General features: G+C 37.8%; 1 protein-coding gene across 7 annotated transcripts in view; it reads left to right on the forward strand.

Moving 5' to 3' along the window:
• The window catches only part of LOC131431005 (insulin-like growth factor-binding protein complex acid labile subunit), a 770,466-nt gene that overhangs the window by 687,366 nt on the left and 63,702 nt on the right, over window positions 1–19,398 (forward strand). For all 7 annotated transcript variants that reach the window (XM_058596356.1, XM_058596358.1, XM_058596357.1 and 4 more), the window contains one exon: window positions 16,489–16,694. In XM_058596356.1, coding sequence (XP_058452339.1) covers window positions 16,493–16,694 — 202 coding nt within the window. In that variant the 5' untranslated portion in view covers window positions 16,489–16,492. The remainder of the gene's footprint in view (window positions 1–16,488; window positions 16,695–19,398) is intronic.

Raw genomic sequence — 19,398 nt, forward strand, 5'->3', positions numbered from 1 at the left:
GTGGTGAACATGAAAGGACAATGATTACACGACCGTCCATCAGCGCACTTCTGGTGCTTGGTGACACGTTTTAGATATTAAACGGATCGAACGAACATCCGGATATGCGAATAAATGAGTGCAATTTTGCACATTTCTTAACATGCAATAACCTCTCATTTTGAAACTTCGTTTGTCAGGAGCACTGAGAGAATTTACCACGAACAATTACAGGAAAAAAAAAATCCATTTGCAAATGATTCCAGTACCGTTCCCATTTTCCCAGAAGATACCAATTGTTCGCTGACTGAAAATCGATCTCGTGTCAGTCAGCTTTCCAATCGCGTTCCATCAGTCATTTCACATTTCATTTCGGATTGAATGTACGATTGGTGGCTCGGTTTTGCACTGCAACCGGCAGAAGCCCTGCCCCTGGCAGGCAGGCAGGATGCTGTGTCGAATGGAACTGTCCACGTTCAGCCTTTCCTGCACTTGACAGGTCAAATGTAGTAGCAGCATCGTTGCGCTTGTCGTAGGTACTTTCAATTTTTTTTTATAGGATTGGAAAAAAAAACAAAAACTCTGTCACATGATGGGAATGCTTCGTGCCTTCAACTGTCAGCGCCGAAGTGGGACATAAGCGGATCGTCATGTTTATTGATTCAATATATGAAAACGGGCAACGATTGAAACCACATTGATTGTGTTTTTTGTCACAAACTATTTGGTACATCATCAACAGTAAATAAGTACTTTATTGATTTGTCCATAGATTTCCGTTTTCGATTGTTCGCTATTGACAAACAAACGCAACTATGCGACGAAAGTACACAGAAAAAAATTATTAATTTTACTTGTGACAGAATTCTACAAACGATTCAATTCACAATTACTTAATTTTTTAAATGTCGTATTATTCCACTCGCACAGAATTTTACACTCTCCGAGTGTGATTTGCACTCGGCCGCTGTATGGATTTATATGTATTAATTATTTCGTGAACAGATATGAGCACTGTGGTTCAGTCGGGTAACCGATGTGCTTGTGATCTAATGTTTCTCGGTTCAAGTCGCGCTGCTGCTGCAGCCAAGCAAATGTGTGCCTCTGTGGCTCAGTCGTTCAACAGACGTACTTTGCGATCCAATGATTTTCGGTTCAAGACGCGGTGCGTTGCTACAAAATTCTTTTTTTTTTTTTATTTCAATCAATTTCATGTCAAGGAGTTTGAGACACAATAATAAATATTCTTTCACGTAAATTTGCGTGAACTGCGACGCTCCATTTATGTGCATCTAATAAGATGTAAAAATTTTTAAGTGTATACACACTTTGAAAAATCCACATCTTATTAGATGCACATAAATGGAGCGTCGCAGTTCACGCAAATTTACGTCGAAGAACATTTAATATTGTGTCTAAGACTCCATGACATGAAATTCATTGAAATAAAAAAAAAAAGAATACTGATAGCAACCCACCGCGACTTGAACCGAGAATCATTGGATCGCAAGTACGTCTGTTAATCGACTGAGCCACAGAAGCATGCATCTGCTTGGCTGGTAAAAGGTGCATTTTAATTCATACAGTCGCAGCTGCTAGCAGAGAGCAAGTTACAATCGAAACCAGTAAAATTCAAGCTCATCTAACATTAAGTCATTACAAATAGAATTTTCCGTCATTTGACAAATTAGGTCTTCATGAATTACATCGTATGTCGGATTAAGTCACCTTGTAAAATTCAAATTTTTTTGGAGTGTAGTCTTTATAATCCAATTATTTAGAATTAACAATACATATAATTATCCAAAGTGAATAAACTCTTGTATAGACGATATTTGAGCATTAATTTACATTCTAGTCACTTTGTTATGTAGGGTAAAGTGTTATAATATGCCCCCCTTAAAAACACATTGAGATATTTCTAAATGTACTGATATATTTTCTTCGAGAATGTATGTATTTCTTTGCAATAACAGTTCGGCTGAAAAGTTCGTATCGTTTAATAGAAACACACATTTTTTGGCCAAAATTCGTTTTTATTATTCAACATAATTGCCATCAGAGGCGATACAGCTATTATAGCGATCTTCCAACTTTTCGATACCATTTTTGTAGTACGATTTGTCCTTTGCCTCAAAATAGGCCAAAATAGGCGTGCAGTCCAGTCAGCTGACTGTCGATTGGACCCCGGAGTGAAGTGATGGAGCCATGTTTCGTCCATTGTTATATATCGACGAAAAAAATCGGTTTTATTTCGATATAACAGCTCCAAACACTGCTCAGAATCATCAATTCGATTGTGAGCTCACGCGGCACCCATTTTGCACAAAGCTTTCTCATATCCAAATATTCGTGAATAATATGTCCAACACGTTCCTTTGATATCTTTAGGGTGTCAGCTATCTCGATCAACTTCTCTTTACGGTCATTGAAAATCATTTTGTGGATTTTTTTCACGTTTTCATCGGTAACAGCCTCTTTTGGGCGTCCACTGCGTTCATCGTCTTCGGTGCTCATATGACCAGTACGAAATTTAGCAAACCATTTACGAATTGTTGCTTCACCCGGTGCAGAGTCTGGATAACACTTATCAAGCCATTTTTTGAAGGTTGGTACTAATTGAAAATGGTATGGATTTAATTCTAGTGGCGCCCTCTCATAGAAACGATACGAACTTTTCAGCCGATCTGTTACGTCTGAGGAACATAATTTTCAATGATTTCGGAAGAAGTGATGAGAATTGATTGATACAAACACATTTTCCAAAACGACCACATTATCAATTTTTTCGCTTGCTGTTGGCATAATGCCCCAGCAACCGTATAATATGCCTCACAACAAATTAGTGGTATGCCCCACAACAATGATGCAATATGCCACTTGAAATGTCGGTATAGAAGAAAGGCAGATAAAGAAGATATTCTTTGCATCAGAAATCAATTGCATAATCAATTAATTACAATTGAAAACCAACATTTTTTATCCTCCCAACGCTACTTTTTGTTTTAATAACCGTTATAAATCTTTAAAACAATATTTTAACTAGAAGGATACTGTTGAATCGAAGGTGGGGCATAATGTCCATAGAGTGATTGTTATGAGAAAATTCGTATATCAAAGAAATGGCTTTGTTTCTCTAGATATTTATACTGTAAATAGAGACATTAGCACTGCTGAAAATTAATTACTAAGTTTCAACCGACCATTAGACGTTTTTCACGATTAAAATGCTTGTTTAATCGAAGCAAAACCTTACATCGAAAAGCTATCTAATGATATTTTCAGTTTTTTCATATTTTCCAGCAAACCACAACTGCCAAACTTGCATACCAGAAAGATCTTACGAAAAGATAACATTAGAGATAAAACTTTTGTTTAGAAAAGTCTTGAATACTTAAAAAAGGAAGGGGAGCGTTTTGGCCAGTTTTTATAACACTTTCCCCTATCTAGTAACGAACTATTTTCTATGTTTAACTGCTTCAGGTACTGATTTCTAAACGAACACGGTAGTAAAAATGCCGAAGTGCACAGTTCGAAAAATTCTTGTGATTTTACATCTTATCAGATGCACATAAATGGAGCGTCATATTTCACACAAATTTATAATATTCAAGAACATGTAAAATTGTGTGATTCGAAAATTACATGGCTTTAAAAGGAATGGAATAAAAATCAAAAGATCGACAGCAACAACGCGACTTGAACCGAAAAACATTAGATCACAAAGCACACCAGTTAGTCGAGAGAGCCACAGAAGCACATATCTGCTTGACTGGTAAATCGTGCCTTTAAATTCGTAGAGTCTCACTTGTTAGCCGAGTGCAAATTACACTCTGAGCCAGCAAATTTCTGTGCGAATGGAATATTGCGTCATTTGAGAAGTTAAGTAGTTATGAATTGTATCGTTTGTAGAATTATGTCACCTGTAAAATTCATAATTTCTTTCTGTGTGAGACTATTGTAGTGAACCGTTTCTATAGAGAATTAAAGTAATTTTAACCCTGGTTGCTTTGCACAAAAAATCGTTTCGAAACAAAATAAAATGTTATAACTGGTTGACTGTGTCAAACGATTTGAAACAAAACAGCACAACAAAGCAGCGTAATACTCATCAGAAGCTGTTACAAAAGTGTGTCCTAACCCAACAAAGCCACACTCAACCCCCCCTTTGCAATATCCAATTTTAAGTGGCAACCCATTTCTTTTCCTTTTTCTTTTTTAATTAAACTGATATTCAAATTTCATTCCCTCCATTTCTGCTTGTCAAGATTGCCGAAATTAAAATTCAACAAATCACATTTCTTGTATGGCATTGCTGGCACTCGAAATGTTGCTCACTTCTCTTCTGTGACAGCAACCTGCTCAATTTTCCCAGAATCAGAATTTTCTCAGAGGGCTTTGAAGTTTTTTTTTGGGGAGATTATACAGTCTGAGATTGTAAAGAAAAGCTTGTGGGGTATTTAGTGACTGTGTATTGCTTTTCACTGAATAGCTACTATTGAATGTTCGTGATACGACGCATACACGCTCATACATTTGAAAAAGGATCAATTCATTTCAGAATGGAAGGTCGACGCTTAACTCGTAGCCCGTTCTTTCCCAGTGTTCTTTGGTTTATTTTCCTCTTGGTCTTCTTGTGTGTAAAATAAAAATACATTATACTTAACTTCCAACAAACTGTTGTAATTCGTTTATTTTTTCAAAAGGATGTACAGCCGGGAACGGATTGGTTTGCTGAAATTCAGAACATCGCGTCTCGAATAGGGTTTATGTCCCTGAAAAAGAGCAAATAGAAAAAAGGAAACGAGCTGAATACGAATCCGCTTGTGGACGGCGACCTTTCACCCTGTCGTAGGGATTACACTGCATTCATTCCCCAGTGCGGATTATTTCGTTTGATGTTTGACGTTTCAGTACGGATAAATGCGTACGGACTCGACGTATCATTCTTTATGCTCGAAAAAGCGCAATCGATGAGCCTTTATGCGCGCAAATGCTCCAATCTAACGAACGATGCTCGGTCCATCTTTAATCATAAATTCCACCGGTTCTTTGAAACACAACTTGTGTGCATAGTTGAAAGAATTGAAAGATTTTTGATCGTACTTTTATGGAAGGAAAGTTTTTTGACTCGAGCGTCATTTGTTTTGATGTTTCAACAACGTCTTGCTTGACGTAGATTATGTGCCATTTTCAATATCGTTAAACCGTGAGATAGAAAATGAATTATAATCTCTCAAGGTAATGCACAAAATAAATTGTTTTATTCAAAGGAATTCTCAGAAGAACCTCTAAAAATTCAGTTTTTGTACTGACTGAGCGGAAACATATATTGGAAAAGCCAAATGAATGGAAAACTAACAGAAAAGATGATTTATTGGAAAAAGATACACTCAGAGACAGGACTCGAACCTGCGTTCTTATGCATTCCGTGCATACGCGCTACCATTTCGCCACTTTGAATCTTGTTCTAGTCACTCTAAAACGCCAGTCAGACACAGTAGAACGTACATCGAACATGGTCTACATCCGAACATGGTCTTTTCGTGCATATGCACGGAATGCATAAGAACGCAGTCCTGTCTCTGACCGTATCTTTTTCCGATAAATCATCTTTTCTGTTAGTTTTGCATTCATTTGGCTTCTCCAATATATGTTTCCGCTCAGTCATTGCAAAAACTGATCTTAGTTATATGGCGGCTTTACGTCAAACCAACTAAAAACTAATAAATCGCTCTCAAAATTGTTATAGCTTTGAATTTTCGCATCCTAAAAACGCATTATTAAAATTACACCAAACATTCTCAGACAAAACATGAATTCTACATACGATACAATTCATGAAAACCTCAGCAAGTGCTGCTGTATGGATTTATATGTACCAAATCCATCAAACCAATGTGTGCTTCTGGTGGCTCAGCCAATTAACGGGTGTAGTTTGAGATCTAATGTATCTCGGTTCAAATCTTGCTTTTGGCAGCTATTTTCTGGCATCTCTTAGATAGAATTTCAAGCCACAATTTTTCGTTGAATCGTTTTGTAGATAAATTACAGAGATTTGCACCGCTGACTACTCGATCATCATCTCGGTAAAACACCGGGAAGAGTTAGTGTCCATGTACCATTCGGATCAGTTCGTCAAGATCGCAAAATATAAATTTTATTTTTTGGTGCTGCCACCATTTCGGTCGATAAGTAGACTATAAATCATTTAAGTAAAAAGACAGATTTCTGGTTTTATATTTGAGGGAGTGTTGCCTCGAAATTATTTTTTATCATATAATGATATTCAGAATTTCGAGTAAAGAAGTGGGTGGGTAATATCATAGACATAACTGGATGACTTCATACTTTAGATATAACCGTTCTTATAAGTTGATAGATCGTGTAAATATTTTTTTTTTTGTTTCGATGGAAGAAAATATCAAAATACTTCAAGATCAACTGCGCAGACTAGAATGAATAAAACGTTGTAACGCGAGAATGCAATGGCGCCCCTTGCGGCAAAGTCGAGCACGAGAATGACAAGCTAAAGTCATGAGTTTTTCTCGTTGATAGTCGTCGATACCCAACATTTTCGAAAACTATAATTTTGCGTCATTTGTGGTCATTTCATACTACTGAGCAATTCCAAAAGTGCTTAGCAGATCATCAGACAAGCTTCTCCGATTTGGATGAAACTTTGCAAATGGCTTCAGTATAGCAAACCATCAGTTTTGAAGCGATGGAGAGGTCAAACCCAATCACGACTGATTTTTAAAAAAGGCGTATGTATTTTTGCATTTCACAAAAATTGCCTTTTTCAAATCGTTGTAACTCGGAAACTGTTAATCGTACAAAAATGGCGTTCAGGATGAAGTTGTAGGAAATCGATTGGGCACTCTAAAAAAATATACACTGAAAAAAAATTTTGATTTTTTTCTCAATAGTTACAAAATAATCCGAAAAAGTTAAATAAAAAGAAAACATCGGAATTGGCTCAAAACTTATAATTTGTCATACTGAAGCCATGTGCAAAGTTTCATCCAAATCGGAGAAGGTCGAGTCTGATGATCTGCTAAGCATTTCTGGAATTGCTCAAACGTCGAGATCTGGTGTTATCCCGAAACTCTCTGGCACTTGGAAAATTTTCCTTTATTTATTACAGCAGATCTCGACGTTTCTTGTATTTTAAGTATTTGGCATCGAAAAACAAACATTTTCGATTTGGGAAATCTAAAAAATTTTCTTCGTCCCGTCGATTTTTTTCAAAATAGTTTTTTCCGGAAAACACCAGATCTAAATGTTTCATGCATTTCTAAGACATTCGGCATCAACAAAAAATAATCAGTTTTGTGGTTTTTTTCTACGCAGATTTCCGAAGTTACGCGGTCTCCAATTATCCAAGTCCCAAAGAAGTTATTTTTTAAAAACAGCCTTTTTTTGAGATTACACCATATCTCAACGTTTCATGCATTTCTAAGATTTTGAGCATCAACAAAAATTTTCGTCTACGGAAATCGTAAAATTTTTTCCTTAAAAAACAAAAATATTTTGAAATTGACATTTCGTGCATTTTTAGATTATTTGGCATTTATTTTACGCGGCTTTCGAAGCTACGTGGTTCTTTTTACGTGAATTTGAAGTTAGGCGTTTTTTTCTGCGCAGATTTCCGAAGTTACGCGGTTTTTGTGTGTGGTTTTTTTTTACACGCTACGTATCACCCGGGTAAAAAGAGATCTCAGTGTATATCAAATTTTTCGCAAAGTAAAAGTGTTTTTTCAAGTTTTTTAGTATATATAATATATAAAATCTAACTGTGGCATACGCAAAAGTATCTTGTAACGTCTGTGTGTGTGTTCTTCCAAGATTCGAGAATTACTTGAAATGTTGTCCTTAAGATGTACACTGCATTTCAGCAGAAAAAACAACAGCTTAAGTGTATTTTGTTATCTGTTCATAGTTTTGAAGCTGCATACTGCTAATTTTCAGTAAATTGATGATGAAAACAATCCTGCATAGAGCATTCCAAGCTAGGGAAAATTAGTCAATATCGGCGTCAGAAAAATGGACGAGGAAAGCGCGTTTGGTGAAAAAATACCCTTAACCGTTGAATAACAATTGTTATTAAAAAAAACTAAACCTCGACGTTTCTTGCAGTTCTAAGATATCTGGAAAAAATAGATATCGAAAATCTCATGCATTAACCCCCACCCCTCCTCACGTTTAAAGACTGTTCCAGTATCGACGTATGGACGCAACCAAAAACCGCTGCCATTTCGCAATGATTCATAGTTTGTCAATTTTTATGGCTGCGTTCTGTTGTTTACACTCTTCTCTAACCACTTGTGCGGTTGTTTATTCGTTTTCATTAGTTTGTTACGAAATGCGTGGATTTTCAGCAGAACAACGTTGGAAAATTGTATACAAATGGTGCACAGAACGCGGAGTGTCACTGAAAAAGATAGCAAAAATTAAAGGAGTAAGTGAAAAATCCGTGCGAAATGCAATCAGAAAATTCGGTGAGGATAACACCTTTGAGGATAAACCGAAAACGGGTCGAAAAACCTCAGTTGGATATACGTATACTGAAGGCGTTCGAGCAAAAGAAGGAGGTTTCAGTTCTGGATGTGGCCAAAAAAGTGGGCACTTCGAAGTCAAATGTTCTTCGTGCTAAAGAACGTTTGAATCTTCGAACCGACAAGAAGCAGAAACAACCAAAACGTAGTCCGAAACAAGAAGCATCGATCAGGGTTCGAAAGCTGTACAATACGATTCTTGCTGGAAATTTGAACTACATAATCATGGACGACGAAACCTACGTGAAACTCGATTGCAAATCCTTGCCGGGACTACAATATTATACGGTGCGAGAAGGGCAAGTGTTAAACCAGTCCAAGACATCGATTGAAGTCGAAATATTTGGCAAGAAAGCTATGGTCTGGCAAGCAATTGGTAGCTGCGGTAAGATTTCGAAACCCTTCATCACCACTGCTTTAATGAACAGCGAAATATACATCAAGGAATGTTTACAAAAACGACTTCTACCCATGATTCGAAGCCACAAGGATCCTGTTGTCTTATGGCCTGATCTTGATTCTTGCCACTACTCGAAATCAACGGTAGAATGGTATACTACCAAAAATCACTTTCGTCCCAAAAGACATGAATCCACCAAATTGCCCACAACTTCGACCAATTGAGGAATTTTGGGCATTACGAAGGCACATCTTAGGAAACATGTCTCGGCAGCCGAAACCATTCAACAGTTCGAAAAAGATTGGAAAGAAGTGTCAAAACTTGTTGCCAAGAAGTCTGTACGGAATTTAATGAGGAACGTTCGCAAGAAGGTGCGCCAGCTAGTCTACAATGGCTAAGTAGCAAATGTTGAGAATAATATTCTGTTGTTGTAATCTAATATTATCAGTATATCGAATAAAATTTCAATATCTAACACTTGTGAATTAATTACAGCGAAATCATAGTGCGTCCATACTTTCTGGGACAGTCCTTAGCATTTTTCAAGTTGACCATGAAGGTTTTTTTCTGAAAATTGGTGACAATCACGGCTATTTTTTTCAAAAATAAAATGTTCGTTTCTCGCGTTTTTTAAGACATCTGACTACAAATATATTTGGTGATTCTCCGATTTCAGATATCGAAAACGTCCCGTCGGTTGGCGGTTCAATTCATAGGGGTTTTACAAGCCGGTTGTCGTATGTTCGAGCCTCGATCTGCAAGAATTCTTAGTTTCAGTACGATCGTAGCACCTACCGTGCAATGGTTCTGTACACTCTGAATCGGCTGCGAAGTCTGTTGAAACCAGAATGTCAAATTCCACAAAACGAATGTCACACCAAGACTTTGCTTTGGATGTAGAAGTGACCCCATTTCTATGGTTTGATTTGGCTCAAATTGTTTGGTGTTTTTATTTAAAAGTACTTTAAAAAAACATTGAGTAGGTAATGCCAGAGACATGACGTTAGATTGACGTAGAATTGCATTCGAGAAAAGATTGTGTTTGTTTTCTAGAAAGTAGGGCGACGATTGAATACAGTTTCCTAAATTACGTTACTTTTTTACGTTACTTCTAGGGTCCTGAAAAAGACCGTTAGTAGCTTTGGAGTCCTAAAAAAACTATTTGGTTACGGATGATTATGTTTGTATTCTAGGCAGAGATGTCTATCTCCTCTGTGTGACGAAGAGCAAGCAAAATTGCTCCCCTCGCACTGACAACTTCAACGAGAGCTCTTCTCTTTCACATTTATACACCACTGTTGTGTAAAGTGTACACGCATCATGAGTGCGTTTGTTTATTTCCTTTTACCTCTTCCACTGAATCGCACCAAAGTGCTAGAGCATTAGCTAATAAATTCTCTGAGGTGGATGCAGATACTTTCACAGAGGTGTACACGCCGGTGAGCACTCTGCTGTATGGTTTTCGTAGATGAAGCGTGGACACGCAAAATCAGCAAAATAAAACAATTTATCGTAAAATTTTCGGTTTTCCTTGCAAATTTTTCATAGCAAGGCCAGATCTACTCTCTATTAATTGAAGTTCACAGAAGTGTTCGCTCACCATCACGCGCCAGTGGTCACTTGGGTATATTTAGACGAGAGCGCGTGTGAGCGATTCATGCGAAGAGAATGTGTTTCACTCACGCCAGCTGCTTTAACCACAAGCACACACTCAAATGCTGTCTATTCGACACTGAGAAGAAGTGCGCTTTCCTCTTTGTGCGGTGCTTCGTTTTTTTCATCCTCGGTGTGGCAAAAATCTGACTCTAGCGTGTATCTCTCTGGTGAAATGCCATCTCTGATTCTAGGAAGTAAGACGCCATTCTAAGCCTTTCTTTAGTTCGAGTCTTAACCTAGAACAAAGTCATTACATAAATATAATCGTAATATAAGCCGTACAATCGCTCATATATTGCAATATTTCCTACATCTAAATATTTAAGTGAAAAAAACCATCAAAAAATTGTATGGGATTCATTTTCGGCTTGCAGAAGGGACAAATTGTGGCATTACATACGATATTTAAAAACTGTTCGGAATATTTTTTTTAAACGCAAAGCAGTCAAATGCTGGCTTTATTTGCACTCGTTTGGTGCAAATTTCGCACTGCTAAAAGTGCACCACAAATTATTCTAGATTTGCACTAAACTGATGATTTTTACCTTTGATTGGCAAGGAATTAATCTTAATAGTTCTCCAGATAACATTTAGAGCCTTTAGAACGGCTGATTTTGTACAATGTTCCTCATCGTTGTCCACTTTTCGTTCATTTTGTTTCTTCAATACAAACGACCAGCAGCTGGATGACGCAATCGCTCTTGTTTGAAGCGAAATTCACACGTCCAACAGCAGATATGCTTACAGAAGAACTAGTTGTTGTTTTTTCTGTGTTTAGGCTTGAGGAACGAAACCTCATATTCGCCATTGACTGAAACAGCAGTTGAATGATGCCGGGTTCCATTGTTTTGACATAGATGGAGGTCTGCGCACTCAATGGATTATCAAAGACTGAAGCTAGCAACGGTATAACAAGGTCTATTTTAAGATTCAGTTGATTTTGATGTTACGTGGTTGGACCTATTTTCTCATTATTTAAACTATGTTTTCGTAATAAACGTGGCACTAATCTTACGCCTTCTTCCATTTGCTTCGTGAAAGATTTGAAGAAAATACTTAAACAGCGAGAATCAAATCTGGATTAATTTCGTTACGCTTAAGTAGTCCCACGTCAAAAAAAAATTCTTTAAGCTTTTAGAGTTTCATGCGCGTGTCTGTTTAACATCTTAAAAAATGAAAAGTATTCGTGGCAGTTGGTATTCGAGGTACGTCTTTAAAACTGTACAATTATATCAATTATATTCACTGATAATCTATCAATTAGAGTAATAACAACCAATTTTGCATTGAGGGACCCCCTTTGAAGCAATTGATTTTTTTTTTTCAAAAAAGAACCCCCTTAATCGTGCCTATTCCGGAAGGATGCCTCGTGACCGAACGATGGGAAGGCTTTCATACCCTTGTCAAACAAATAAGTAGGAGCAGCTTGAAGTTGGCGATTTACATTCCGATCGGGAAGATTGACTCCATTAAGCGTTCGGATCGTTATTAATTGCGTTGGGGGAGGGCGATAATCCGCTAATTAGCATAATTGTACCGCAATCAACTATTTGCCTGCGGTCGAAAAGCTGTAGTGTCCGGCTAAAGGGTTCGCACAAAAGGATACATGTTGTTACGTGCCACCAAAAAGGATTGTATAATTACTGTTCATTAACGTGCTGCTTTACACGCATTCGTTTGTTCAGTCTTTTATTAAAAACTGTTTTTTTTTTTGTTTCAAAAATATTGCATTTCACCATGTAAAAATGGCTTCGCAGTGTCATGTGAAACACATCGAAGTAAAGGCATGTTATAAAAAAAAATTATGTATGAATTGAGGTTGTACTACAGCGTCTCTTTTTCGGAGGAAGATATGATTCACGACACCGCAGGTTGTTCTGACGAAAAAAACAAACATGATAACACATCGACCGTATTTTTGCATATTTTCTTCATAGCCCTACAACCCATATATTAGCGTCAAGATTGCGGAATTTGGAGCAAGAAAAAAAACAAGGAAATCCCACCTTCACTAACCACCACGAGAACGGTAGCTTATAAATATGATGGAAGCATTCGCGTGTGAATACGATGAAGTGCAAAAAAAAAACAGACAAATCCTTTTTGAGCTGATGCTTGCTTCGTGGCTGTGCCGAGGATGATTAAGGGCGGCTTACGTGAACATCCGAGCCTGGGCCAACCGGGTAACATGATTGGAGGCTATGGTAAGCACCGTTCTTACCGTAGGAGGCTACCGAAACATGTAAACGGTAAAATGTGATCCTTGTTTGGCACCGGAAAGGATGCACCCGAGTTGGAAGCCGGTTGGACTGATAGACTGAATTTGTTGCAACAAAATGGCAAAATGAGACATCATGTTATTAATCAACAACACCAGTCGAGATTTTATGTGGGGCGAAAATCGTACAATTTAGTCTTGAAAAAGCTGGCAAATGATCTGAGAGACGTCACTGGGGAGATGGAAGTTTTTTTTTATCTTTGTGCGTTGACGTGCGAGTTCAGATAAAAAATAAGTTATGTCGATCACTGTAGTCACTGTCGGTTCTTGGCTAAGATTTGCTAGCGGAGACGGTGTTCTTCAACGAAGCGTTTTAAATGACAATTTTGAACTCTAGTTTTACTAAATTAGTGTGAAAAATAAACGAGAGAATCTTCTTTCTTGCTGTTTGAATATTTTCTGATATCATATGGATTCGGATCCGTTCATAAATTAGTTCTCTCCTTTGTTAATCCTAGTAGAATTTCAATTTTTCATATCAAACGTCGGGAGATTTCCATTAAATCGGCTGTTAAAATCATCTTTATTCACAAAAACCTATCCTCTCTGATAAGTGATACACAGCAACATTTTCAGTCGTGATTCGTTAAAAATACTGCGTAAAGTTCACCTGTGAGCTGCGAACCGAGTTCTTGTTTGATTGAACTCTCATATTCGAACCAGTTTAAGAGGGAGGTAGGGTCTAACGAATGAAAAATAACACTTTTTTGTGAGTTCTTTCTTGAGCTATTATTCCAAAAAATAAACTCAAATATTATTTTTACGTTTCGTCTTTGACTCATCAGTGCAGAGCAGTTCAAATTGAACTGCTTAGTGCTAAACTAGGCAGTTCAGTTTGAACCGCTAAGCAGACGTAAAGTTTCTGCTAACCACTTGTGCAGTTGTCGAAAAAAAGGTCCTGCTAACCCTCAGTTGGATAAACGTATACTGAAGGCGTTCGAGCAAAATAAGGAGGTTTCAGTTCGGGATGTGGCCTAAAAAGTGGACACTTCGAAGTCAAATGTTCTTCGTGCTAAGGAACATTTGAACCTACGAACCTATAAGAAGCAGAAACAACCAAAACGTAGTCCGAAACAGGAAGCATCGATCAGGCCGAGGGTTCGAAAGCTGTACAATACGATTTTTGCTGGAAATTTGAACTGCATAATCATGGTCGACGAAACCTACGTGAAACTCGATTACAAATCCTTGCCGGGACCACAATATTATAAGGTGCGTGAAGGGCAAGTGTTAAACCAGTCCGAAACATCGATTGAAGTCGAAAAATTTGGTAAGAAAGCTATGGTCTGGCAAGCAATTTGTAGCTGTGGTAAGATTTCGAAACCCTTCATCACCACTGCTTCAATGCACAGCAAAATATACATCAAGGAATGTTTACAAAAACGACTTCTACCCATGATTCGAAACCACCAGGATCCTGTTGTCTTCTGGCCAGATCTTGCTTCCTGCGACTACTCGAAATCAACGGTAGAATGGTATACTACCAAAAATGTCACTTTCGTCCCAAAAGACATGAATCCACCAAATTGCCCACAACTTCGACCAATTGAGGAATTTTGGGCATTAACGAAGGTAACATGGCATTAACTTAGGAAACATGTCTCGGCAGCCGAAACCATTCAACAGTTCGAAAAAGATTGGAAAAAAGTGTCAAAATTTGTCGCCAAGATGTCTGTACGGAATTTAATGAGGAACGTTCGCAAGAAGGTGCGCCAGCTAGTCTAACAGTCCGGCTGAAAAGTTCGTATCGTTTAATAGAAACACACATTTTTTTGCCAAAATTCGTTTTTATTATTCAACATAATTGCATCAGAGGCGATACAGCGATTATAGCGATCTTCCGACTTTTCGACACCATTTTTGTAGTACGATTTGTCCTTTGCCTCAAAATCGGCCTCAGTTTCAGCGATTACCTCTTCATTGCTTCTAAATTTTTTACCAGCGAGCATTCTCTTGAGGTCTGAGAACAGGAAAAAGTCACTGGGTGCCAAATCTGGAGAATACGGTGGATGAGAGAGCAATTCGAAGCCCAATTCGTTCAATTTCAGCATGGTTTTCATCGACTTGTGACACGGTGCATTGTCTTGATGGAACAAAACTTTTTTCTTCTTCAAATGAGGCTGTTTTTTTGAAATTTCGTCCTTCAAACGCTCTAATAACGCTATATAATAGTCACTGTTGATGGTTTTTCCCTTTTTAAGGTAGTCGATGAAAATTATACCATGCGAATCCCAAAATTCAGACGCCATAACCTTATCGGCCGATTGTTGAGTCTCTCCACGCTTTGGGTTCGGTTCATCGCGTGCAGTCCACTCAGCTGACTGTCGATTGGACTCCGGAGTGAAGTTATGGAGCCATGTTTCGTCCATTGTTATATATCGACGAAAAAAATCGGTTTTATTTCGATATAACAGCTCCAAACACTGCTCAGAATCATCAATTCGTTGTTGTTTTTGATCGATTGTGAGCTCACGCGGCACCCATTTTGCACAAAGCTTTCTCATATCCAAATATTCGTGAATAATATGTCCAACACGTTCCTTTGATATTTTTAGGGTGTCAGCAATTTCGATCAACTTCACTTTACGGTCATTGAAAATCATTTTGTGGATTTTTTTCACGTTTTCATCGGTAACAGCCTCTTTTGGACGTCCACTGCGTTCATCGTCTTCGGTGCTCATATGACCAGTACGAAATTTAGCAAACCACTTACGAATTGTTGCTTCACCCGGTGCAGAGTCTGGATAACACTTATCAAGCCATTTTTTTGGTATCGGCGGCACTTTTTTTCATCAAAAAGTAGTGTTTCATCAACACACGAAATTCCTTTTTTTCCATTTTTTTCACAATAACAAAAGTAGCTTCACTCAAAATGCAATATCTCACAAACTAATAATCAGACAATCAGCTGTCAAATTTATACACGTATCTTTTGAAGGTTGGTACTAACTGAAAATGGTATGGATTTAATTCTAGTGGCGCCCTCTCATAGAAACGATACGAACTTTTCAGCCGATCTGTTACAATGGCTAAGTAGCAAATGTTGAGAATAATATTCTGTTGTTCATACCAAACAGTTAAGAAAACATCGATTTCGAATCTCATACTACTGAAAATTTTATTATAAATTTCTGTACACATTTCATGATATGGAGAAGAAAACGTGTTGCGCCAAATAACAGACGAAACAAAACCTTAAGTAACATTGGAACAGCAACAAGTAGTTTAAGTGTTCAGTTATTTGCAAATGCAGCTTTTGAATGATTCTAATGGAAATCACTTTTGAGCTTCCTGATGGAAATTGATTGCTTCTTATGAATGACCCATCAATTAGAAAGCATTTGCGATGAATTGATTTCAATCAAAATACCACAAATAGATAAATGGAATTCAGTTGATTAAAGGAGATAAATTAAGACACAGCTTTGACTATAAACTTTGGAAGTTAGACAATTACCTGGCCAATGGATGATATCGAAGCTGAACTTAACATATTCTGCAAAGATTTTCCCGGCATCAGAAGGCATATTTTGGAACACTCCGCTGCTCATACCAAAACCAACACCAGCCATTCAAGCAATGTTTTCTTAAACTATATCACTTCCTTATCGTTCCAGTAAAATGAATCCATCCGAGATGGGAGGACATCCAACCGTCGGTAGAGGCAGGAATGCACGAAGCACGTCGACCTTGGCCATGCTGGTCTTGCTGCTGACCGTGGCCAGTTTGCCGTTCTCCACTGGTCAGGCCCTCAAACGATGCCCGTCGGATTGTGAATGCAGCCTTGATCAAAGAGGGCTTTACCAGACGAGCTGCTCCAAAGGTGAGTTTATTTAGTAAATTGGGTTTATCTATCATTATAAGCTTTCGTCGTTTGCTTTCACAACTTGACAACGGCAGCTCACTCGGCTGGGGAAGTGACATTCTTTGCTACCAGTACCCGGCACCCGGCACTTTCCTGCTTTATTTAGATTATCTCACAGGTACTCTCAAGGGAAAAACACCGGAATGTTGAACTGCGCCGGGTAACTGAACTTTTCACCGAGAAACTTCATCGTCGGTGGAAAAGACAACGTTAGTGCATTCCACTTAACCGGCGATTGTTTTATTAAAAACGATTCTACTAACAATGTAAAGTTGGTACACAGAAACATCCACTTTGGTTGAGGCTTGGTCTTAAAATTCAATTATGAGTTCACACTAAAATTACTGCACTAGAAAATTCAGTTATCAGATTTTTTTTCCCGAAATCAGGAACCATATTGGAAAGATAAAACAAGTTGTTATCTTAGTAACTTGTTTTATAACTCTTAGTAAATTCCAAGTAAAGCGAAGTATGGTTTCTCTAGTCAATTGGATCTTAGATCGGTTCAGCCATCTACGAGAAAAATTAATTCCATTATTTTAATTTCGTTTCACATATCATCCTGTGGTTCCGCAATCAGAAGTCGGATCCAAACGTAATTCAGGAACCTTGTTTGGGAGTATACGACTTTTCATATCTGAGATTGTAGAAAACGGTTTAACCATCTCCGAGAAAATTGAGTGAAATTATTTGTCACACACGCATTTGCTGATCTCGACGAACTGAGTCGTATGGTATATGGAAGTCATGTTCTTCCAGCATTTATTGCTGTAAGTAGTTTAAATCAATATAATTATGGAATTACTTCCAACTCGATAATGCTGGTATCATCTGGTTTACATATGCCATATTCGAAAGATTATGTTGCCAAAAATGAACCGTGCTAAAATTGGTCCGAGGCAAATACAAAAGGATGCTGTACACAGTCTTTTTGGTACTTAGAAACAATTATATGTAACAGTATAAAAAATCGTGTTTCATGTTGCTCCCAAGCATTGCTTTTTCATACAGCGCTCAAAATTCCTTCTACTGGAATAAGGCTTACACAAAAATATCGATATCTCCGTTAAAAATGGACGGATTTTAACAATCTATGGCTTGTTGGATAGGTATTACCGAGCGAAATCTAAGTCTGGAAACATATTCTGTTTTCAAGGTCAAATGTGACAGATACTGTCAAAAAACTGAAAATTTTGACATAAAACTTCGTATAACTCAAAAAGTAAACATCCGATCTCAAAACCATTCAATAGCGTTCTGGGTGACGGGGAGACCTTTCATTTGCGACTAGTTTGATCAAAATCGGTCCAGCCATCTCTGAGATCTCGACCTCTTAGTTGACAACACACACACACACACACACACACACACACACACACACACACACACACACACACACACACACACACACACACACACACACACAGACATTTGCTCAGTTCGTCGAGCTGAATCGATTGGTATATGACATTCGGCCCTCCGAGCCTCGGAAAATTTTTCGAAAGTTTGAGCGAATTCTATACCTATTTTTTTATATATATAAAAAAAGGTAAAACCGCATAATTCTGAAAATTTGCCTAAAAAGTCGCATAAAAAAGACCTTAGTGTACTTGATATTAATATTTCAAACAATAAATTTATATTTTTCTCGGTAGCCGGCTGCCCAGATCAACCAATTCATTAATAATTTTAATGAATAATTAAAATAATAAAGCGGAAATAATAAAGAAGCAAGACGCGCGTGAAATCTGCTGACCTTTAGTTGGTGATTTAAAATGATTTTATAACAACTGTTTAGAATATGTCAATGCAATTAATCAACTATTTTGTTTAAATCCTATTCTTTCGTTTATTTTGTATCACGTAATTTCATTTGTAAAAAAATGAGAAGTTTTTATTCTTTACGCGATAATATTGCAAATATTTCTTCAGTTTCCTCGAATAAGAGCCTTGAATCAAGACTTCCCGGGACTTCAATATAGGATATTGTTGAAACGTTCACTCGGGAAGTCAGTGAGTTTAGTGGTGCATCCGAGCATCTTGAAACCAGAACATACTGAGTCGCGCGCGAATAATACCGATACTGAAATTTTTACTAACAAATATCCTTCTCTCGTGACACTTGTGGAGTGCGCAGTAGTATATACGTCCTCTAGTAACAACAAGTGTTGGACTAACATCCCTTCCCATTCCTTAGACGATCTACGTTCGGGCCTGGCCGGCGCCGGTACTGATCAAAGAATTCTGGGATCACCAGAAGATGTACATTGAAGGATGATTTACCAGTCCCAGGTCGGATCATCTAGAAACTCCCTGGACAATTTCAGCTAATCCCGATCAGTAACGAAGTAGCAACCAGGGGTGGTCGCTCAAGCTCAAGCTCAAGTCGCGACGGTTGCTCTCTCAGTACTCTTTTTATTTTTATTTCAATGAATTTCATGCATGGAGTTTTAGACACAATATTACATGTTCTTCCACGTAAATTTTGCGTGAGCTTCGACGCTCCATTCATTTATGTGCAGATGCAAAATCACAGGGTTCTTAAAGTGTGTGTAACACTCGTACATTGTTTTTGTTTTTGACGAAAAACAGTGCATTTTGCGTAAAAATCAAGAAAATGTGGTACATCGACTTTGAAAAAAAAAACAGTACTTTTAGCAGA

Source organism: Malaya genurostris, chromosome 2, assembly GCF_030247185.1.
Source record: "Malaya genurostris strain Urasoe2022 chromosome 2, Malgen_1.1, whole genome shotgun sequence".
Taxonomy (NCBI): Eukaryota; Metazoa; Arthropoda; class Insecta; order Diptera; family Culicidae; genus Malaya; species Malaya genurostris.